General features: G+C 43.2%; 2 protein-coding genes across 5 annotated transcripts in view; both read left to right on the top strand.

The window, feature by feature from the left end:
• The window catches only part of sema3d (sema domain, immunoglobulin domain (Ig), short basic domain, secreted, (semaphorin) 3D), a 35,382-nt gene extending 26,715 nt beyond the window's left edge, over positions 1–8,667 (top strand). For both annotated transcript variants that reach the window (XM_084363418.1, XM_084363419.1), the window contains exons 16-18: positions 1,498–1,562; positions 1,757–1,896; positions 7,236–8,667. In XM_084363418.1, coding sequence (XP_084219544.1) covers positions 1,498–1,562; positions 1,757–1,896; positions 7,236–7,652 — 622 coding nt within the window. In that variant the 3' untranslated portion in view covers positions 7,653–8,667. The remainder of the gene's footprint in view (positions 1–1,497; positions 1,563–1,756; positions 1,897–7,235) is intronic.
• A 6,833-nt stretch (positions 8,668–15,500) lies between these two features.
• Positions 15,501–24,082, top strand: part of sema3ab (sema domain, immunoglobulin domain (Ig), short basic domain, secreted, (semaphorin) 3Ab) — a 67,999-nt gene continuing 59,417 nt past the window's right edge. Inside the window, exons 1-3 of one of the 3 annotated variants that reach the window (XM_084363414.1) lie at positions 15,501–15,621; positions 17,678–17,833; positions 18,681–18,779. The gene's annotated coding sequence lies outside the window, so the exon portion shown is untranslated. The remainder of the gene's footprint in view (positions 15,622–17,677; positions 17,834–18,680; positions 18,780–24,082) is intronic. The other 2 variants (XM_084363415.1, XM_084363416.1) reach the window with 2 other exon arrangements.

Here is a 24,082-nt window from a genome sequence, read left to right as displayed (position 1 = left end):
TGTATGAGTGTGTGTTTTCCCGGGGCTGCTTCTTTATTCTTGGACAGTCAGGCAGAGTTCATTGTTCTTGCTAAATATGTTTTCTCTCTTTTGGTTTTCTCTTCACCTCTTCATCATTTCTCCATGCCAGAGGGTATAAGTCCATTTGAGGCATTGATTAGAGATGTGGTTCCTCAGCTGATTAATGCGACTGTCATTCCACACCTCCAGAGTGTAGCCCTCCAGGTGTTTGTGCACGCCGTTTGTGTGTCTGCGTTGTTTTTCGTTTTTTGCGCCCTCGCTTGCACGAATCAGGCTCTACAGAATCTATACCCTACAGTTAGAGGTCACACTGTCAGATTATTGGCCAGCGGGGATGCTGTTATGGTTTGTGGAATAGTGAAGGCCCTGCTTTTGGTCTCACGGGCTCTTTGAAAGCTGATCTTCACAGTGTCAGTGAGTGTAGGCCACAGATGTCCCATCACACAGGACTGACAGGAGGCGGAGGAGGTGAAATGAATACAAACTGAAGGAGCCCAAGTGAATAACACCCAGCTAGAGGCCAAAGAGAGTTGATTATTTGTTTTTTTTTCATTTCCACTTAAACATGTAGGTAGGAAAACAAATATCAAGCTGCAAATGAGGTTACAAATGAGTTACTTTCACTGCAGTTTCACTTGTTTCAGGCATTATGTAAGTGTCAGCATCTTGAAACAAGCCATCGCAAGGACAATTTCCACACAACTAGTACATTGAGGGTTACCAGTCATCAGTGGTCATCTTAAATCATATTTCAAGTGGTTGTAAAATATTGTTGCTGGAGGAAATTGTCAGGCATCTTCTTCAGATGTTCGTCACAGTGTTCCTGTTTTTCCGATATATGTAAATATGACAATCCAGTTTGAGATGTGTGAGAGGTTTATTAGCTTCTTTGCTCCACTCATTTGATCTGAAAATGTGTTTTATGTTTTCAAGAAATACATACAAGTTAAAGTGGTTGTTGGGCAGTAAAATAGTCCCTGTCAGTGTTATAGGTATGTTGCATTTTATTGCTGTAGATTTTTGAAGTTGAGCTGGTTTTAACTAATAGATCACTCTTTTTTTCAGCTTTGTGCCAGTGTGTTGTCCATCTGATCCAAGATTTATTCAAATACTTCATTTATCCTAAGAAGAAGGATGATTATTTTCACTTGACAGGGAGGGTCTGATGAATGATGAAAAGTAACTAGTAACTAACCGACTATCTGGAACAATATAGTGGAGTAGATGTAGAAAGATGCATAAAATGGAAAAAACTCAAGGAAAAAATCCTCAACTACCTTGAATTTGTACTTAAGTCAAGGACTTGAATGCATGTGATTAGTTACATTCCACATACTGTTATCAGTATTATACTTTATCTACTCAGTATTTGTGTCTGGCACGTAAATAAAAAACAAGATTGTAAAGAAATCCTATGAAAAGCATGGCACGTTACATGGACCTGTAATCTTAATAAACTATGTGTTTGTTTTCCAGACGAGCCAGAAGACAGGACATCAAGCACGGAGACCCTGCAAGTCAGTGCTGGGACACAGAAGACAGTACGTAGACTTTGTTCTCTTCAGAAGTTCAGCCTGTATCCGTTCTCGTAAAACCGTCTGTTCTTTTACTTGCAAGCTGTAAACACACATCCAGTGAATGAAAAAATAAATAAATCACTTAACTAGCCACCAGAGGAAACCTGCAAGAAGCCGAGCAAAGACTCGCGGATCAATGACTGTCTTGTTTTCTTTAGGTGTTGTCGGGGGACGGGTGGAGGAGAGGGTCCTCTTTGGGGTGCAGAGCAACTCCACATTCCTCGAGTGTATCCCCAAATCTCAACAGGCCCAGATCCGGTGGTACATACAAAGAGCTGGTTCTGAACGCAGGGAGGAGGTCAGAGAGTGCGCTCATCTACACACTTGTACACACAAACACACACCACCCAAACATAAATTACCTCACACTCTCTCTTTCCATTCCTACTTTCTCTTTCTTCTTCGAGGTGGACCTTGTTTTTGCTTTTCTTGACTTTACTGTACCTGAGGGGTCACATTTCTTACATGCCAGGTCACGAAGCAGGGAAGCTACCGAACCAAAGAGCATTTATTTGTTACATAAGTACTTAAAAGATTCCAAAAGCACCATCCTTCACTTCAACCGTCACCGGCTTTGACTTATGAGCCTTGAACCCATTAGCATCTGTTGGTGCTGCAAATCACGCCGCTGCAGGTCCTGCTTTTATTGGTGAAAATAAAAACAATGCGCGGGCCTGGAGGATAGAGTGGAATACCCAAGAGTCACATCTGTTGTGGAATTATAGGCAATAAAGGAGCGGTCCAGGGTCCGAGGTAGTTCCTTGAATAAAGTGATTTTTTGATGTTATTTATCCGGGGCTTTCTGACACTGTCTGCAGCTCCTCTGTCTTTGAGGAAGATATGACTTGAATGATTTAAACCAGACAGACCTGAGGAGATGTGGACGAGACATGAGTTATGTCATATGAAATATGAGGAAAAGAAAACAACACATAATAACATTTTTAGCCTGCATTTAACCTCTTTTTTGCATTTTCTCAAAGAATAGCCAGCTGCTTTTGCCTGTTGGCCACCGAAGGCGATTCAAGGGAGCCTACATATTCTGCTAGTTGTTTTCTGGGCAACTTGACACAACAGATGGTTTTATTCCACGAAACCAGCTGAGAAGTCATTCTTTGAAAGTGTTTCAAAAAGGGCAGGCACAAAATACTTGGCTGGTGATGGGACAAACCTTATCTCCATTACAGTCTATCACGGGCCAACTTAAACAATGACATCAAGCGGAGCCAGTTGCTAAATCAAACTCTTGCCTAAGTCAGTTGGGAGAAGAGCCAATACATCGTTATCATCAAGAAAAGCCTTCAGTGCCAGTAACTGCTCTTCTTTTAGTGAATTATATTCATCTGTTCTGAAGTAACTGGTGCTATTGCAACATCTACGCTAACTCTTGAGGAGCCGCCTTTTTTTTTTTTTTCCAACGAACAGTCGCAACGAAAGCCCGTAGCTGCCAGTCGTTCCTCAAAGGATTCTGACTGGTTCGAACTTCTTCAGTAAGACCTCAAGCCTCTCTAGGTTTTTACTATCCGTTGTCTTTTCAGTTGCTGATCAGTCAGGAAGCAGTGAAATTAACACAACCTGTTCCCTAATCCCCAACATTTATAAGACTTGCAACCTCTTACACGGTAGTACGATATCTTAGCGTCCCACCCTGAGCATGATCCTCCTGTCAGAGGAAAGTGGCCGCCCTGTGAATACGATCTATTGCGTAGGACGGACATCACTGTAACAGCCAGATTCTAGGAGACGGGATGGTGGACAGAGGAGGACGTACAGGGACATAAAGGTAATGCGGTTGCGTTTGAGGCGGTGAAAGAAACTCATTGATGATGACACCCGTCTCCTGAACGAGACAACAGAGACCTGCTTGCTCAGCACCTCAGCGTCCTCCCCCTCCCCTATCCAAACATACAAACCTTCCTCCACCCACTGCGAGTGGGCCCGCTCACCACTCAACCCACTCAATCCTCCTCTCCCTCCCCGCTTCCCACTACACTTATTTACTCCCACGACTGGTCCCCTGTCCCCTCTCTCAGGGGTGAATGTAAACACACTGACAGGTGCAGAGGTCACTTAAGACCCATGTGGTCCTTTACAGGCCTGCGTGGCAGAAAATCCCGTGATTTCCTGTGTGTGTGTGTGTGTGTGTGTGCATGTTTCTTTATGATCCCCCTACAGCAGAAATCATAACAGAGCGCTCCCTGGGGACAGCCATGTGTTTTGGGGTAATGAACACAATGGGGTGTTTTCTGTGTTTGTGTGTCTAGGCATGCAATGATATGTGACCTATTGTACCCTAGACAAAGTGATGAAGGAGTGAATGCAGGAGTTCTTCCTCCCTCCGGATTGTTATGTGATAGAGACAGAAGCTAAACAAATAAAGCAGAATATAATGGATAATATGACATTTTAAGATGACTTAAATGGTGATATGTATCCTGATGTACAACCTTAAAATGCAGCTTTAGTGTTTGAAGAAAGTCCAGATGTAAACCTAAAGAAACCAGATGGTTCATTATAATTCAAACAATGTTTTAGGGGAAACAAACATGAATATTTTAAATGGACAAACACAGCTGTATAGTACAGCCTTTACATAAATAAATGGATGTTACTCTTTGGCATGGCAGCCAGTCAACATTTTAAATGTCTGTAGACATAAATTACCCAAGACGAAAGAAAGCCGCAGCACAAATGGTTGGACTTTCAAGTAATTACACATGGTTGAAAGATACTACTAATGGGCTAATCATTTAAATTCAATTAAAATGGCTTTCAAATCGAGTTGAGTCTAATACTGAAGTTTCCTCTCTTCATTGTGCTCACAGGAGACACGTGTCTAGCTGTGAAATAAGCGCATAGCCTTTTGCAGTCCTGTTTGCTTCTCTCCCATGTGTTAATATTTATGATTAAGCACATGATTAATTGCTTTCTTGGCCGAACCCTAGGAATGCTGCTGTGCTGACAATCGACACAAAGTAAAAGGGAGTTCAAGTGAACCCCACCAAGCTGGAGGTCAGAGAAACAAGTGTACTTTTTCAGGTGATGGGAGAGATTAGTTATGGCGTGTTTTTCAGACTGTCTCAGTGGAAGACCTTTAAATGGAGGCTATTTGATTTTTTCCCTTGTCTCTATACGGAAATATGACTTCGCTGTCACTGAAGAGGTAGCTCACGGTGGCGCTGGTGGATAGCCTGATGTATGTGGCTCAGGAGAGCTCAGGGTAAGGCTGTTGGCTGCAGAGGTGCTGAGGGCTGGGTCACTGGAAACAGAGCCGCTGTTAGTTGGAAACGAGCTGGATCACTGAAGTCAAAAACAAAGTAAGATCTCTAAGAGACAGGCACAAAAGACAATGCACTAGCAGGAGCCATGTACCGCACAGTGCTGATGAAATCATCTGGCAGCAGGTAGCATGAAGACCAGAGCCTTTCCAGCAGGTGCTGATTGCCAATCTGCTGCAGGTGTGTGTGTGTGTCACCAGCTCTGGTGAGGGGAAACCCCGCCCAGCCTCTCAGTGCACCTCAGCAAGCACAACAAGCACAGAAAGAAAATGCCAAAACACAAATCCACCACAGAAACATGACTGACAGAAAGGGGGGCCATCAAGAGACAGGTGCTAAAACAGAGCATTTTAGTTGTGTGACCTGACAATAATAGACTAGATGTGTGTTGATTTAGTGTGTTCCATCTTGTAGCTGGGTGAGGTAGATGGATGCATTGTTTCTCTCTCGTGGGACAAGGCGGTCTACCTGCTCTCACAGCTGTGCATGTGGTGCTGGAGCAGGTGATGTCTTTAGTGTCCGGCTCATTTCGACCTCTCACTCTGTGCTTTTCTTCCCACTCTGTTTCCTCCCGTCTGTCATCCCTCTTCCTCTCCTGTCCCTCAACATCCCTCATCAGTCCCACCTTAATCTCTCCTCACTTAATTCCTGCTTTCACGCTCCCTCCTCCTCCTCCTCCTCCTCCTCCTCCTCCGTCTACTTTGTTTCCCCCTACTTTTCCTGTTGTCTCCACAATTTCCCACAGTCTCTTCCCTTCTGCGTCTCTCTCCACACTCTGCGCCAACACTTATTCTCATCCTACACTCGTACACACACTCCCTCTTCTCTTAACGCGCTCGTAAAGGTCAGCTATTAAAGATGTGAGCTGGAAGAGATTCCTCTGTCGTCCTCGCAGCATGTGAGAATGCGTGTGCGAGTGCCTGTGTGTGTGTGTGTGTGTGTTCACCACCTGGGGCCTGGAATGCTGGCCCATTAGGTAATTTCTAACAAGAAAAGCATGGATGAAGTTGAACCTCATCCACGGTGTTCATTAGAACAAAGCACAGATTTCCTGTAAGCATGGGAAGCTCTTAATATGTCAGACTTTGAAAGTACTTACCCACACTCGAGATTCATCTGACTAGTAAAAGTTGCGTTTCACTGGGTTTGCTCAGCATGCACGCACTGTTAACACATACAAATATGCATGCAAATGTCCCTGCTAGCACAGAACTCCAACTATACGCTTAAAAGCTTTGTGTGATACCCGGATACACACAGACACACAGGTACACAAATAAAGACAGACCATCTGGGTGAGTTTGAATGTCTGGCATTGGCATTTAGTCACAGATGCCTTGATTTTTGGATGGCAGAGCTACGAAGGCAAACAAATATACGCATGAATACTTATTGAGTGATTTTAAAGTCTACACAGAGACTTTGCATACCTGACATTTCACGTTTTAAATATATATCCCACGTGTGTGTCAGGTCAGTCAGGTGTGTCAGGAAACGAGTATGTGGTAGGAGACAGGCTAGAGAGCTTAATGTGGGTAAGGGTCAAGGTACAACGAGCCTCTGAGGCCTGAGGGTCTGCCTCTGGCTGGACAACACATCATCAGTGTCAGACCTGGAAACCACACACACACACACAGACACAGTTTCATATGCAGAAGGATATGAAAAAGCAAGCTACACACACACACACACACACACACACACACACACACAGGGAAATATTGTTTTGTCCATGAAGTTTAGCCCCTGGCCTCTTTCTCCAGCTTTCTTATCAGTTGCACCTCTGGGGGGTCGCCACAGGCGCGTGGGAGGTACGCTTTTGAAGCATCCGCACATGCACGGACACACACACTTGGACACGCACATGCTCTTTCCCTGTCCTCTGAACACAGCTGTGTTGTTTTAGGACCTGACAGCAGCCGTGCCACCTGATGAATCATGGCGGATGCTAAGTGGAAAGAGCGGACCACAAACATTAGCACACTACTTACCCTCACGCTTTAACGTCAAGCACACACACACACCGAAAACCCTTCTTTTGCCTTTGCTGACTGCTGACACTCATCACGCATCTAAAGATCTCTCCACACCACGTCATGACCCTCGGGCCCCCACAACACTGTGGGTTACACTCACCACACCCAATTCAATATGTTTCCTGTTTCAGGGGTCATTACCATGTTTAATGCACCTTGGATACAAATCAGGCGTGAAAAAATATGTGTGTAAACAGCTTGGCAGGTATCAAGCTGGTGTCGTTCTGATAGATGTTGTTTTGCTTGGTAAAAAAAAAGAAAAAAAAGTGAAGACAGCTGTTGTCCTTTGTGATGAAGCCCTCATGTTTCTGTCTGTCTCCCAGGTCCGGCTGGATGATCGAGTCGTCCACACAGATCGAGGTCTCCTGATCCGCTCCCTCCACAGCTCCGATGCCGGCGTGTACGTCTGCGTGGCTCAAGAGCGCACACACTTCGCCCACACTCTCCTCCGTCTCACCCTTCAGCTTGTTACGCACGGACAACTGGACGGGAAGCCTAAGCCCAGCGAAGACCCCGTGGTGGACCTACGCCACGCCGCCGAGTCCCGCCAGCGTTACAAAGACTACCTGAGAGTGATGAGCTCCCCCTTCAGCTCTCTGGAGGAGTACTGCGATTCCCTGTGGCTGGAGAAGAGGCCGTCGAGGGCGCGAGGACGAGGCTTAGGAGCCGGCAAATGGAAACATATCCAGGAAATGAAGAAGAGCAGGAACAGGAGACACCAGAGAGAAGGAGGAAGATAAACAGGGGTGGGTGGTGAGGACAGTAAAGCAGTGAGGGGTGGGGTAAACATGAAGCAGGATAATGAAGCAGATGTGACACAGAACTGCAAAGCTGCAATGACAGATCAACTCAGAGCTAATAAGTCTTGACTAACATTTAAATATACAGTGCAGGGGTTCAAAATAACAGTTTTAGTATTTTTGGGTTGTGAATACGTAATCGATCCGGCATGAAAGAGCATTTTATTTTAAAACGCCTTTGAAACTACAGAAATTATTCTGTCCTATTTGCAGATGACATGATTCAAAAATGGTTAGTTGTCCACAGTCGTCCGTTGACTTGATGAGCTGACCAGATGAAGGATTGCAACATGACTGATCTTTCCTAACAAACAGTACAGACCGTCAGGTAACAGATGCTATCATTTCATAATATTGAAACACATGGGTCAATCGGTGAGTTTCGGCGACCAGACAAAAAGACTTTTTACTCGTGGTGATGACAATGCATTCATGTTGAATGACTGTAAATATGTACAGGAGACACAGCATGCTCAATTTAACCTTATTACTGATCTGTATAACTAACGATCATCATGTGTTATGTTTGGGTTGACAAAACGACATATTTTTGTACAAACGTTTCACTCATATGTACTGTAGGTTGGATAGATGTTTTTCTTATTGCTGTTTTGGAAAGTTATTTAAATAAATTTGTCTGGGAGCCTCTGTTCTCTGAATGGCTTGCTTACGTTCTGTGAAAAGATAATATCAATATGCAGGGATCTACTCCTGTTTAAAAGTGCAGTACTAGGCACTCTCGAGCAAACAGCAGACAGGTTGAGAATGGGTTAGGGTTTTGTTCGGCTGAGCCTCTCCTGATATAGTAACACAAGTCCCTGTGCACTGTATGCAGATGTCAGAATGATTCAGGACCAGCTGGTGTCTTGTTGTGTGTCAGTGTTTGTATGTGTGTGTATTTGTGTGTGAAAGAGAGCGTCTTCAGAATAAACTGATAAAGCTGTGACGACATCAACATCAGGGTCACGATACAACACAGTGTGTCTGACCTCTACAGTGATTTTTGACTTACATAATCGCATCATACACGGTGCATGGATGTGATGCTCAAAACAACATGATAAGGATCTTCCTGAGAAACACATGATTAGAGTCATATGAGTCCAGCATTCAAACTGTCTTAGTGGTGACCTCTGAGATTAGATTCTGAGGAAGCTGCTAAAATACTGCAGGTATCACTGGGTACACATGTCCCATACACATATAAAGATACTGGAAAACATGTTCCTCAATAGCCTTTAATTCTTTTGCTCTAATTTACAGGCTTCCCTCATTACACAACCTTTTACTGGTTTACCATTAGCACGACCTCCATGCTGCTCATTTCATTATCTTTACTTGCCCTCAATATGCATACGTATGAGCGTACATATGAAAAGCATTCAGGTCTCCCATTTTGTTTTTCTCCATAGTGATTTCTTCATGTTTCTTGTAACAAAGACAATAAATATTTTAAGCACTTCCTCCTCGTCTATAGTTTATTTATCAGTCAGTGGCAAAGAACAAACTACATCTCCCCAAAAAGGGACACCAGAAATGGACCAGAACAGGCTTTAAAAGACTTGTGCTCCATGAAACTAATTCTTGAACCCACTTTTGTACACTTTGACCACAGTATAGACAGAGGCAAAGGTATACATTTCATTGAAACAATACTTTTAGATCATCAAAAAGCAGCATCTTGGATGTTTGTCTAAAATAAGTGTTAAATAGCTCTGTATTCTAACTGTTATAGAGTGTTTGGTCAGTAACACATCTCTCCTCCTCCTGCTCATGCAGTAAAAGAGAAAATACATTTTCTGGTATCCCTGTCCACTTTATCCAATCAGGACAGAGAACTCCATAAAGAAGTCCAGAGGGCAGAATCCTCCTGTTTGCCGCTACGTCCGGCGATTACCGCTCCGCGTTCATGTGGTGATGTAGAGAGGAGGGAGGGGATTGCTAACTGCGAAACAGACAGGAAGCCAGCTAAAAGAGTGCCAATGCTTACAACAGCCTTAAACCACTCATTTTTCAGGTCTTGCACATAATTTCCCCCTTCTGCCCCGAACTTTCAAGGGTCTATAATGCCATACTGTAAGAAAACTAGCGTGAAATTCACAGGAAATAACTGGCAGCAAGTCACGAATGACTGACTGTAGAGGAAATTACAGTATTTTACTGTGTTTTAAACAAAAACCTCCTTCCAAAATGTATGCCTATATGACAATCAACATCAATTGCCACACCCTATTAATAGCACAATGAAGCAATGTAAAGCTTTTACCAGACTGGGTACAAGTAAGTGATATTACAAGACTAAATCATTCTTCCTGTAGGTTACTTTCCCGGGAATCTCATACATTTGACGTAACCATCCATTCCTAAATAAAAGATCCTTTGTGAGATGTTAATGAGCTCTTCATAATGTAGACATAGTTGTGCGTCAGGCAGTTACTCTGCAGACGACTGTGCGCAGAGCTAACCTGACCTTCACATTTGGCTGGAGAAGAACCAATGAGTAAAGATGACTTACTGCGATAGACGGGCAGACAGAGGCAGTGGGGGGTCGAACAAGGAAACAGATTTCAGGGAAAGAAACCAGATTTTACGGAAGGAAGTGCCTAATTTGATGTGATTGGTGTAATGAGCATGCAAGTTGGCCCGGGACCCCTGTAGTGGTCTTACAGGACATTCACACATGGATAAAGACACATGCACACAGTATGCTCCTTTTCCACATGTCTCCGTTTTAAGTGGTTTCTTGTGTCCTGTGGTTGTGTGTACATGTACATTAGTAATCTGGTTTGAGGTGTATCCTGTTTTTAATTACATTTGGGATAGGGCATTTGCATGGAACATGAACAAACAAGTTCTTCATATTCCTGTTTACATGATCGTGACGGTATCCAGGTCTGTGATCATCTGCCTGCAGGTGTGTCCCGATTTCTCATCATCTCAGCCACTGTGAGATTAACATATCAGAGTATCTTAGTTTCTATCCACTGCATCCTCATGTCTGAACAGGTCCAATGCCAGTGACTCCCAAAATAATATACAGTACAGTATATCATTGTTCCCAAAATAACTTTGTCACAGTTCATCAAAAAAGAACCCAAACACAGACACAGAGGCAGGCAGATGAGCCGATATCCAAAGTCCAACAACCCAAAATGCAAAAAACAAAATGCAAGCAAATAAAAGTCCAAAGAAAAAAACTAAAGACAAACTAGAAGCCATGGAGAACAAAGTGGAAACACAAAGGACACACAAGGACCGGGGAACCGACAAAGAGTAAAGGAAAAACACAGACAGGTTAATGGACAAATGACAGGAAGCGCAAAGCGACACATGAGACATGAGGATAAACTGTCAACATGATTGTGGCTGGGCGTGGCTTCCCTGGTTGGCTGGAGCTCCTGCCTGTCACACACCTGCAGCCCATCTACTCATCAGCATCTAAATACTCTGGTCTTCTTCGCTGCCAGACTGTTTCTGCTTGTCACTGTGGTATTTATGGCTAAACAACTCGACTTTTTCCTCTTGTGATACTTTGTTTGAAATCTCCTCCACCTCTGCCACAAGACAAACACCTCTGTGGATTCACCTGTATCTCACTCACCTGTGCCTCCACCTCTGCCTCTACCTCCCAGTACCATGAGCCCCCGCTACACCACCTGCTGTGCCGCTCACCTTAGCCTGAGCCATCATCAACTCTCCTTTCACCTGAGCAAACCAATAAATTCCTTCAAACCTTTTCCCTTGACAGTTTTTTCTGGGCTCTAATATTATTTGCTATAGTATACCTGGTACAGAGCCTATTCATGGCTTATATGCCTCTATTTTCAGGATGCATTATCTAGTAATACATAGTAGAGTTTTAAACACATTTCAGTGTCTCTTTTGATTTAAAGAGAGGCTCAGAATTCAGAAAATGCCTTCAAAAACAATCATCGAGTGTTTGATGTCACCGCCCGGTGTTGGCTGGCACATCCACCAGCGAGCAACACAAATTAATGTCGGGTTTATGCAGCTGTTCCCGGGTGTAAGAATTTAAAGCAAAGGTGTTTTCCAATAAACACTGTCCTCACAGCAAAACCTGCACAGCGCCACGCCGCAACTCAAGATATCAAAAACCGTGACAGGAAGACTAAAGGGAGAGAGAAAGAGAAGAGCGGAATTAAGATGTCAAACCACGGAGGTTTTTCTGCTTCTATATTACAGGGTATTTACAGCTGTGCAGATGTGTGTGTTTATCAGGCGTTGACATTGAACCTCTGGGCCTCCGGGTGGAGAAAGCTAAGTGTTGTATGAGAGTTGTCGGGCTGGGCGGTATTGATGGTCGCCTGGGGGTGATGGAAGGCGAGTGGTATGTGCGTATGAGCTGGAAACAGTTGTTCCTTCGGAGTAATGACTACCTGTGCTCCCCCTTCCTGATTTACGGTCGTCCACGATCTCTCCTCACTCCTGGATTTGTGGCAGGACAGGCAGGATGCAGCGAACGTCCTAACCACACCCCATGATAGATGTTTTCATTTATTGAGTAAGGAGCTGCTTTGAAAATCCATGTAAATGAGACGTCTCCTCTGAGCGCTACTTGTCCCGTCGGTCTCCCTTGCTGTGGAGAAATGCTTCGATGTCCCTGCGTCAGCCGTGGGGGTCATCGCTGCTGATTGGATATCGGGCGTCGTTTGGTGTCGTGCATCCACGCATATCCGCTTTCACAGGGGTTTTGATCAGGCCCATGTTCTTCTCATTAGGGGTCAGGGGTTACATGAGAGGCGGCCTGGCTCAGACATCTCTGGTATCAAAGTACCAGAGTTTAGGGAATGCTCCTTTTAGATTTTATCAACAGAACTTGCAAGTTCGAAAATCCAAGTAGCAGCCGTACTGATTGTACTCACATGTCTTTGAGTATCATCAGATATAAAACACATGTAAATGTGGCTAAATCTTGTGTCTGTGACAGTTTAAGGTTCGTCTGGCCTGTGGTTTGTATAATTCACGTCAGTCTTTCCCGACTGGGTTCATGGGACAAGTTTCTCAATTCATGTGGCATAGAAATGTCATTCACTTAAACACTGAGACATTTTCAAACACGAGAAAACTTTTCTGATTATATAACCACTGTTGTGATGACACCACGACTGCTGCTAGTAGGACTGCGTTGGTAACAGCTGTTAGATCAATTTGGAATTACCTCTACGGATCAAGGATCAGTCGTTAAATCATTTTAATTATCTTATACGGAATCAGACGGAAAACGTCAAACCTACGGAAGCTACTGAAATGTGCAGCACGAGAGTTTGTCTGATATTTTTTGTACAGACTGCTGAGCTGGAAAGGGGAAGATAATATGATTATATGAAAAACATCCTTTAATGTTCATTTGAAAAGAAAACTGTACTTAAAGCTGTCCTTTTAACTAACTTCCTGTCCGTTTTGCACTTAGCAATCCCCTCCCTCCTGTCTACATCACCACACTCACACAACTGGCAGCTCTCTTTGCGTGGCCTTTTATAAGCCGTCGCAGGGAGTGCTGCAATTGGTAGGTTTCCCTGTTCTGCCATTGCTGGTGCAGGTTACGGGACAGGAGGATCCTCCTCGCTGCACGTTCATCTGAGCAGACAGGACCGCCTCTTTATAGTGATCTCTGTCTGATTGGATAAAGAGGGCGGGGATACAATTAAAGCAACTTTAATTTCGCCTCCACTTTTTAATAAAGTCCTTCACCATCCTGTTTATTTATGAAGGCGTCCGTCTACACAACTCTCATGCTACAGACATGTGAAAAGGATTATAGAGTAGCAGACCTCCACATTTAGTGATCAGGTTTCTAGTTGGACTAATTAATCAAAACAGCATTGCAATAATAGTGTGAAAATCCAGTGACTGAGTTACTGTATCCGTCACCAGTTTAAATAAATATAAGGCTTGTTTTACCTTCTTAAAAGAAGAGGCTAATTAAAACGGGCTTCTCTCGAGGATTCAATCTGATGTTTTTTATGATCTGGGGACAAGGTTGCTGACCTTGTTCTGTTTGTGGTCAGACTTTCACATCAATGCTGGACAAACTGTCCCTCTACAATATGACTATAACTTGTCTGAGGAAGTGTAAACTGAAATGAGATACTGTACAACCTCTCAATTTGCTGGGATGGTATGATACACAAAAATGTTTGAGTGATCGCTGTCTAGTGCTACTACCTTGCAAGAAGAAGCAAGTACTGAGTTTCCTCTAACACTGTGGTGCTTTTGGTCAGCTGATCAGGTTTATATAAGGTCTGCTGGATACCAATGTTCCACAGGTGAACTCTGAACTCTCCTCGCTAACCCTTTGAGGCCTTTCCGTCTCATCACCTCTCCTCCCATTTCCTCCCTTGGTCCTTTTCCATAGTTTTCCATGCATCTGTATCGGTTAATCTCTCAGGCTCTAAGGTTTTCCTGTGGAAGGCCCAATGAGAGTTGTGCATGATTAGAAACAACCTACAGTATGTGGCCGTCCCGTGCCCGCCGTGTATTGTGGAAACCTACTCCCACAAGAGAACACCTTCAGCCATGAAGGTTAATGAGCTCAGTAAACATGGAAATCTTCCAGAACATTGTGGGCTGGGGAGGATTTTCAGCTATTTCCCATGCTTGGGTGTGAAGAAAGCACTCTCATTTCAAGCCTGATATTGTAGATTAACAGTCAAATAATCGCCCTTATTTTCTCAAAATAACCATTTCAAACAGCCTCAGGTTACCGTGATTTCCAATGCGGTTGTAAGCGTAATGACTTCAACTCTGTCAAAATATATATTGTGTGTTTTTATACTGTGTCAGATTCTTGGAAATTTTGCAAGATATACTCGAACGCATTCCTGCGTTATGTTGTAGTGTGCTCTAATGCTGTGTTGACCTAAGTTTGACCCACAGGGTTCACACTAACATGTGGAAAATACAGAGGATTAAATATGACTGAATGTTTATGTCAGCCACCCGCCTCAAAATAATCTAAAAGACTTTGTTTGGTCAACGTAGAAATTTAACTTGGAGCGTATAAAAATCCTCATTAGTCTGTTTTTCAGAGTTTCACTTTTCAATTGTTTTTACATTTTGTCAGAAAGAGAACATGTTTAACTTGATCAAGATATATTGGTGCAACTAAACCCTGTCAAATTTGAACAAATATTCCTCAGCCAAACAACCAAGTTTGTGAATTATGTTACTTTCACAGTTATTTGACAGTGAGTCCAATGCTTGTGAAATGTTCCACAGAAGAAGAAGAATCATCTCCCTTTTCTGAAAACATACTAACTAAAATTTGTATCCAACTCTTTGACAGTTTATGTATTTTTGTTTACAGTGGAATTTTTTACAATATATGAGAAAAGTCAGACTTTGGTTGTTATACCTCAAATAAAAGCAATTCTCAGTAAAGATCACAAACTGCTTCCTAACTGTAGAGAAAGTCATCAAAAGCACACACGCAGAAATATATCACCTTAAAGCAGTATTATAAAAGGTCCCATATTATGAAAAACACATTTTCTCTGGTGTCTACATATAAACTGGTCCTCCCTGAGCCTACCAACTCCCAGAATGAGGAAAGCAAACCAGTCCTGCATGGTCTCTGCAGCCCACCCACTGGTGAAACGAGGATCCTACAGGCTGTTCAGATTCAGCTCCTGTCGTGACGTAACGACAGGAGGGATTTTCATAGGCTGAAAACACTCCCACCTCTCCCCGGAGACATCCGAGAGGGGGGCGTTCATCCCCGAGGTGAAGTTCGGTGTCCAGCTAAGCTAGCGTAAACTAGCAGTGTTTAGCAATGTCGTCGGTCAGGGCTAGACACGGTCAGTACAAAGCTGGCTTTGCCTCGACACTGACCCTCGTAAAAGGATCAGTCCCAACCATACAGGACCCAGCAACTGCACCCGAGCCACAGGTAAGTGTCGCCACGTGTTGATAGTATTTACAGTTGCCTACAAGTTTAGTGAAGTCAGCTTGATATTGGCTAACTCGTTAGCTCCGCTTCGGTCCGCTATGCAACGGCGTTTGAAGCGAGTTCAATGTTAATAATATTACGAGGGAGCTTGGTTGTCACAGTGAAAAGTCTGGAAACATGTGCAGACTGGAGACAGAGACTATGCGGACAGTGTCCAAGAGTTTGGAGACTGTTGGAGACAAACAGCTTTCGCTAGCTGTTTTTAGACGTTAACTGTTGCAGGTCAGTGGGGGATGGGAGCCGGGTGGTTGTGTCGGGGAGTCCTGCTGCAGCCGCAGAGTCTGTATTTTTCTGAGCCTCTCCTTCTGGGTCCGATTCTGGGTCAAACTGGTGTGGTTGAACGACAGCATCTCGGCGAGCCATAGTGATACATCCACCGTAAACATTAGCGCATGCTACCGCTAGCGTCAGCGGCATCCTCTCCCTGAGAGGGGCGCGTGGCAGGACGGAGCTCATTAGTATTAAAGGTGCAGGCACAGAAACAGCTGCTCTCAGTAGAGCGACTTTAGACAGCTGAAGTTCAGGACCACGGATGGGTTTGGGGCAATACATTTAGAATACAGTGTTGTTGGACTTCTGACAGCTGTGTGAAATGATGAAAAACAGTATAATATGGGACCTTTTTAAAATAAAAAATATAATATTAACAACAAATAACAATAAGGAACAATAAAAGAAAGACAACAAATAACACAACACATACTGATTTGTAGTACTGTAAGCATATACAGAGTTAAAAAATAATATTAGGCTGACAGATATAGTCATTTTATTGTTGTTGTTAATCAGTAGATGGTAACTACAGTAGCCTGATGTCAAAGGATTTCAAGGGATCTTGGCTCATTACACAATTCAAACTTACATTTATCTAATACTTAAAGGTGCTACAAGTAAGAATTTTAGTTAAAAATTTAAAGAAGCCAAACAAGAGTAAACACTGACATGGCTTTACGCCGCTGGAGACAGCTCTTGGCAAGAAGCGGGATGAAGTTTGAAACTTGCAACATTTCTTCTAGACTGGTAATTTAACAGCTGCTAACGTAAGGCTATTAAGCAACAACATACAAAGGTATCTAGCTGTATAATGTTACAGACAACGTTAACACATAAGCTAAGCTAAATTAGCTGTATGTTGAAAGAAAGGCCAATGGGAGAGACCAAAACATTCTGGTTACATGCTGAGTGAATTTGATACGCGGCCAATTCTTACATATAGCACCTTTTAGCACCGTCTTTCAGCTGGAGCAGAACCTATAGAGCAACTGAGTGATTCATACGTCTGCAGACAATGCTTTAAAATTATACAGCTAATTTAATGTACTTAATGAATTGGCATATCAGGTTAAGTGTCTTGCATCAGCCTGAGCCTTATTGCATTAGGGATTACAGTGTGTTGAAATAACTGGATGTATGTGTGTGTATGCAACATCGGAACGGACCACATTCCTAACTGTATGTGTTTCAGTATGTGTGTTTATGTGTGTGTGTGTGTGTGTGTGTGTGTGTGTGTGTGTCTCATATTGCTGCTGGCATCCACAGACCCCAGGGGCGAACATAGTGTGCATATCCATGAAATAGATACGGCTTTCAGCAGAGTTTGATGCCACACCTCATTGACCTTTAGCCTTTCAATCGGTTTTTCCAATTGGTCACATATCTTTACTTTATCCTTGCTTGGCTGTGCAGCCACGTGGACTACACTAATCTCATTTGGAAAATACTTGCCTGAATCATGTATCAGATATCGGCTGTACGTGTAGGAATACCATACCATATATATTCACGTTCAAAAACGAGTGCCTTCATAGCATCACTTCTTTTTTTTCTCATTTTTTATTTAACTTCTCGAGCACTTTGGCAACGTTGGACACTATGAAGAGTCTTTAAGCAGTTCAGCAAAGTCACCAGAATAAAATGTTGACATGCATATGTTCAATTTGTACTTTTCATATATTTCATATCAACATTTCTACAATATATTTCATATTACACTCAGGTTATGTCCATAAACTGACTTGTTGGAGGGGATGGTGGTGGTGTGACAGCTGGGTGAGGCGGATGCCACGTAAGAGAGCATTGTCTTGCTGGGACAAGGGTATTTTTAAAGAGATGTCATGACAACGGCGAACAAATTTTACAGCGACAGGACAAGGTAAGCCTAAACATGATCTTTCCTTAACCTTAAAGGTTTTATTGATACCGTACAGTTTTTGCACCAGCTAACATTAATGTTGCCAACACTTGTGAACGTTAACGTTGCTCTCACTAGCTAGCTAATATTAACGCTGCTAACACTAGCTACCATTAAGGTTGCTGACGCTCCCTAGCTCACGTTGGGCTAACTATCAAACAATTAATTCACAATCACGATAAGGAAAAGAAGAAAAGAGATACTTTTATTCTGCACCTTACTACAAGCTCTTTAGATAAAACATTTTTTTTGTCTACATGAAAGCATTCTCAATATGACCTATAAACCTAACCTGACCCTACACACTGTGTTCTTGCAACATAAAACTCAAAATCGAGCATAAAGAAATGTATAGATTTTCAACTTATCCATTGTTTGTAGAAGCGTACATTGCTAACATTTATTCTGCCAGTTTGGTTGAGCAGTTCAGCTACTGGAAAGACATTTAAGCATCAAGTGCCCATCTGTCCCTTCTCCCAAATTAAGGTGACTCACGGAGGGTAATTTCTGTTAAGCCCCTCTGATGGATGCAGGGACTACTAACGAGACAGTAGTACATGGAGATAGGCTGACAGAAAATGATACTAAAGGTAAAGAGTGAGAGGTTTTCATCATATTGATCTGAGACACTGAGTGGGATACTTGGCAAGTGGTCAGGGCTATCAGATGTTAGGGTGAGGAGAGGAGAGGGAGAGGAAGGAAGCAGCGGAGCGGGAGAGAGAGGTGAGAGAGGAAAGTGGGATACTTGAATGGGATTAGTATCCCTCTGCAGCCTGATGGCATGCGGTGGCATCTCCTCCTTCTTCAGTCATACCACATCACATCATGCCACTGAGGATTTGGCGGCTGAAACCGAACACCCCTGCGACGCTGCCCTCAGACACGACTCTCTCCGCTTGACTCCAGGGTGAGAAAAATTCCTTTTCCTTTTGAAAGCCAATTTGTTATGCATTATAACCAATAACAATAGGTTTTAGAAGCTGTGTTTTCCCCGTCATGGTCAGACTCCTGCCTGTTGGGGTCACTAATTCACTTGCTCATTCACCTAAACTGCGTGAGTGTGAGAGCACTGTGCAGAGCAGCCTGTATCATGCAGGGGTGTTTCTCTTTCCCTGTGTTTTTACCTGAATCTGGCTGATGTTGTACATATATGGAACATTATAATACTATTGTGGAATTACATTTTCAAGTTTACATTATCATTTTAGTCCCCTATGGCCTTCCATACATTGTCTTTTTATTGGCACTGACTGGTTGTGATATCTTAACTTCTTACATCACACTAAGCATGAAGCGACAGTATATCACTGGGTTTTGTATCTTTAGGATAAGCTGATGAGCAAGGATCAATATTGAAAATGTTAGATCAATTTTATTGTGTGTCATTCCTAATGTTTGTGTTGTTTAAACATACAATTACAATATAAACTTCTGCCTCGGGTAGCGAGTCGAGTGCAGAGCCGGACTCTCTGGAGAATAAACACATCGAATACTGATCTGATCCAGAGCTGTTTGCTGACTGGGGAGAGCTCAGAGATTACTTTATAAGTTTGGGGATTAAAAAGTGGATTTATCTTCACTCCCATTCATCAACCTGACTGCAGCAGCGATCTGCGGAGAAAAAGTTTTATTCAGTCTTGCCTGCCAATTTTCCCTATTCCAGAAGTAGCATAGGGCAACCAAAGAAACCGCACCGTTACTCTGAGTAAACTTGTGGATTTCTCTCTTTAAACATTGTTGGAAACATTTGAGATAATGTAAGTACACAACTCAACAATATATATAACAAAGGTCTAGGCATTTTTAGACATTTTAATGCAAAATTCCTGCATATATGTATCTTCAAACTATATGGCCAAAACCTGATTTCATATGCTGTGTTCAGGTGCTTGAAAATAAAATAAAAAAATGTGTAGTTTATCTAAGGAAAAAAAGCATGCATACCAATCAATGCTATCAAAAGACATCTAAACATGTGCACATGTGCTGTGGGCTTGATGCAAACACTTCCCCCCTTAACAGCTTCAGTTAAACCTGTTTTGATTCTCCTTCTCAATTATCAGCTGCAGTAATGAGCACGGTAATGAGATAAACAGATCTTCACATTTCTAAAAATATAACGAATCACATCGGAAGGTGCGATGGAGCTCAAATGCTTGTGGCTGGCTCAGAGAACGGGGACTTTAGCTGTGTAAAGGTATCATAGCCCCGTTTAACACGTTAACAAACAAGGTGGTGTAGGGACTCGAAAGACTGCATGTGTGTTTCCGTGTGTGTGTGCACTCCTGGTATGCTCTAAGTATTTTCCAGAGGTGTGAATGGTGATGAGTTGCCAGCGTCGGGAGATCAAAAGCTCAGATGAAAAGTTTGTCACTATAACAGCTGCAGCACTGTGGATTTCCACTTGATACTTGCGAGCACAGTGAAGGCTGCGGGCACCCCCATTCTTAGGTCTCTGCTGGATGACTTTGTTTCCTATAACTCAAAACACTTACACAGAATTTATTGAGACATTTCTGCATGTTTACCCTGGTTCGTCACATTTTACAAGGTCCACATTGGCTGTTTCGCAAACAATCTGTTGTTCTTTTGCAACTACACACACAATGTTCCTCTGTGTTTTTCTGTGGATGATTTCCAAACATAGCTGTTTTATTAAGAACCAAGGGGTATTTGATTTAAGTCCCCAGGTGCCTCGCCAAATTCGCAACAACGTTGCATAAGACAAAATCTGGACAAAGTTTACTTCCAGGAGAGGCAGTAAAACGAGGAACTACGGTTACAGGCTGAATAATAAAATAAATCCAACTATTAAACCCAGCAGGAGGATTTGTTTTGACCTTAAGAGATACTTTCCCCACTGCATGCAAAGTGCAATATCATCACCAGACTAAGATATATATAGACAGGCATTTCACGTGTCACATTTCTATTTATGATTGCTAACAAGATTCGGTGCTGGCACCCCGGTGAGAAAGGAAAACACCCGCAGTGAAAAGGCAGTTAGTACAGGCATTCTCAGTATTAATCAGTTTCATCTGAAAAGATGAATGGACGGGCCGCGCTCCTATTGAGGGAAAATTCCCCCTCCAGATTCATGGCCATTCACATGTCCCAGTAATGAATGCCAGTCATCAGCAGTCTAGCAGTCCAGTTAGCCGGGGCTATTGTATACAGCTGGAAATGAAAAACGACATCCGCGGCTCGACACTCCATACGTTGCTTCATCATTCATAAAACTGATGTCATGGCCTGGTGATCGCAGCGGGTCTTCACGTGGCTTCCTTGTATTTTAAACTGATTTGTGTGACGGATGATTCAGTGCTTTCATAAAAGCGAAAGCTGCCTGCGCCTTCCTCGCCTGTGATAAGCCCCCGTCTTCTAGCATTTGTCTTAATGAGCCCATTCTACATTCATTACGAGCGAGCTAATTACTTTCCTTAATCGTCACCAGACACATGGTAGTCTATTATGAATATTATTTATGATAGACTGTAAAATGACTGTATTTTTGAATACTTTCTTTCTTTCTTTCTTTCTTTCTTTCTTTCTCCCTTTCTTCCTTCCTTCCCTCCTTCTTTCCTTCCTACCTCCGTTCCTTCCTTCCTTCCTGTGGTTTTGGTAACCTTACCCATATGGCTCGGTCTTTGATGTCTTTCCCAAATCCAAGTGCATGTTGGTTGTCATGTTGCTTCGTAGCAGGCGCATTCCTGTCTTCCAGCGTGTGGGCCTCCCAACACACTGACACAAACACACACACACACACACACACACACACACACACACACACACACACACACACACACACACACACACACACATATCAGTGTCTCAGTCAAATCAAAAAAGACATTCTGCCCCATATTCTGCCAATGCTGGTCCAAAATTATTTAAATTTAAGAAAAGTAGTAACAAGTTACAACTATTTAAATGCAGCCAGACGTGCTTGCACAGAGAGAGGTACGAAGGCACCAGTTTTGGCAAGCATGAAGGGCACCGCGATCATCAGGACAGAGGATGTTCGGTAGCCTTCTGCATTTGACAGATGACTGCGCTCACTGCCGTTTTATGGCACCTTCAGCCATGCTGAGAGTTGAAATATGTGAAAGAATAAGCAGAGCATATATTTCACACCAGACATGGAGGTCACATCCAACCTGCTATGAATTTTATGGTGGTTCAGATTCCCACTCAGTAGATATATATATGCGTGTGTGTGTGTGTGTGTGCGTGTTTGCTAGATACAGAGAAAGTGAGAGAGACGAAATAAAAGTCACAATCAACTTGATGAATGGTGTAACATTCTCAGTGGAAAGTGTCATTTCACGAGATTCATGAGTCTCGGTCCTTCCAGCTGTTCAGGTCTGCGCGCTGGATTCAAGGCTCAGCCGTTACTGTCGGCGGTGTCTGATATCTATCTTGGGAGTCCTAGACGGTTTAAAAGTTCATTCAACTGTACTTTTTGCCTCATTAATAGACGAGCATTTACTACTGTTTGTACTGTAATCACACCGCTGTCGACACTTATGAATTACCCGTTTTTATATCGGATAACATAGTAGGAAAATCAAATTAATGCGTAATATAAAAGACAAGCTATTTAATGGCGAAGGGATAATTTCCGTGATCATATTTTACACAAATGATCTCAGTAACCTTTTTTTTCACTGGCTTTGTTTATGCAAAGAGAATGCTAATGGTCATTCATTATTATGTGTGTCTGTATAAGTGTGTGTGTGAGTGAAATGGTGCAAGAGAGAGATAAAGAGAGGCAGATTGATCACAGAGAGAGGTATTACTCCCCTGTGAGTGTTGTAAGGGCATCACTATTATGCAGATGAGCGCGTTAAATGTAGTTGGACACCGCCCTGCATGTCATTAAATGTATAATGGTAGTGGGACCTTAATGTTAGGCTGCTATTTTAATGCGATCCATCCTTCCCCCTGTTGTACGCTGAACTACACCGAAACCACCATTAACCACCTGGCAGAGCCTCTCGGTTGCTCTCACTTAATTTTTTTTTTTTTTTTTACATCTCTCATTCTGCTCGCTGTGTTCAGCTCATTCTCTTGTTCCCTCAAATCCTGGTTTTGTCTTTGTCTGCCTCAGCGTGCGCTCTCTCTCTTCTCTTTTCTCTTTGTCTTGCATTCAAACCCAAAATAAAAATACAGACAGCAGCCAATTACCTCCGGCTCATCCTATTATGCCACTGGGCAGCTAGCGTAAATATAGCGGCCCATACCTGTTTGTAATGATGAGCTCAGAGGACCACAGTGAAACCCATTACCCCAATTACCCAATTATCTCAAATGACGGGTGATTATCAGACATCATAACCAGTACTGCTGTAGCACCAACTCTAGAATAGCTGTTTTCCTGGCTTGAATGTAGCTATTCATGTCTCCGTTTTCTTAGTGTCAACACAGGCGCACATGCAAACACACACACGCATGCGTTTGGTCCTTGGCCGGCTGTCATACGCCTGTTTTGACAGGTCACTCAGTGCAGTGTTTCCTTTTCTGAACCATTCAGGGATCACGGATGAAGCTCTCGTATTCGATGGCAAAGGAAACAGAGCTGTTAGTGCGGGGTCACAACCTCTCACCAGACATGTGAGAAGACTGTGTGTGTGTGTGTGTGTGTGTGTGTGTGTATGTGTGTGTGTGTGTGTGTGTGTGTGTGACACAGGTCACACTGTTCACCATCCAGTGATATGTTGTTTTTGTAGCTCCTCTGCCTCCCTCTATCCATCCATCTGTCCACAAACCCAGATCCCAACACTCGGTAAATAGGGCTCTGTTAGACCTCAGAGAAATAAAAACTCCTCTAAGCAGACAGCAACACAGATTGCATCTCTGTCCTTAAATCAGTGATAATAGCCCGAGGTCTTCATGAATCTAAAGTCAAGAAGCTCCGGCAGTCCTACTTCCTGATGATTATCCATCTCCTCCCCCTCTTCCCGCCCCCTCGTCTTCATCTTCCCCCACCCACCTCCTACAAGTCATGGCATCACACCCAGCGATGATGGACATCTCAAGCACAGACCACTGTTTACTCAGTCTAAAAATAAGAGGTCGGGCTACAAACGCCATAACTCGCGCATGCCTGACATGTAAGGTGCAGCAGCTTGTATTTGCGTGTGTGTGTGTTTCTCTTTGAGAGTTGGAGGGGTCATTGGTTCGGTCATGTGTGTGTATCTATGCCAGGTA

The sequence above is a fragment of the Pagrus pagrus genome, assembly GCF_965226575.1.
Source record: "Pagrus pagrus genome assembly, chromosome: 10".
Taxonomy (NCBI): Eukaryota; Metazoa; Chordata; class Actinopteri; order Spariformes; family Sparidae; genus Pagrus; species Pagrus pagrus.
The sequence above is the reverse complement of the archived record's forward strand: the minus strand, read 5'-3'. Positions and strand labels throughout refer to the sequence as shown.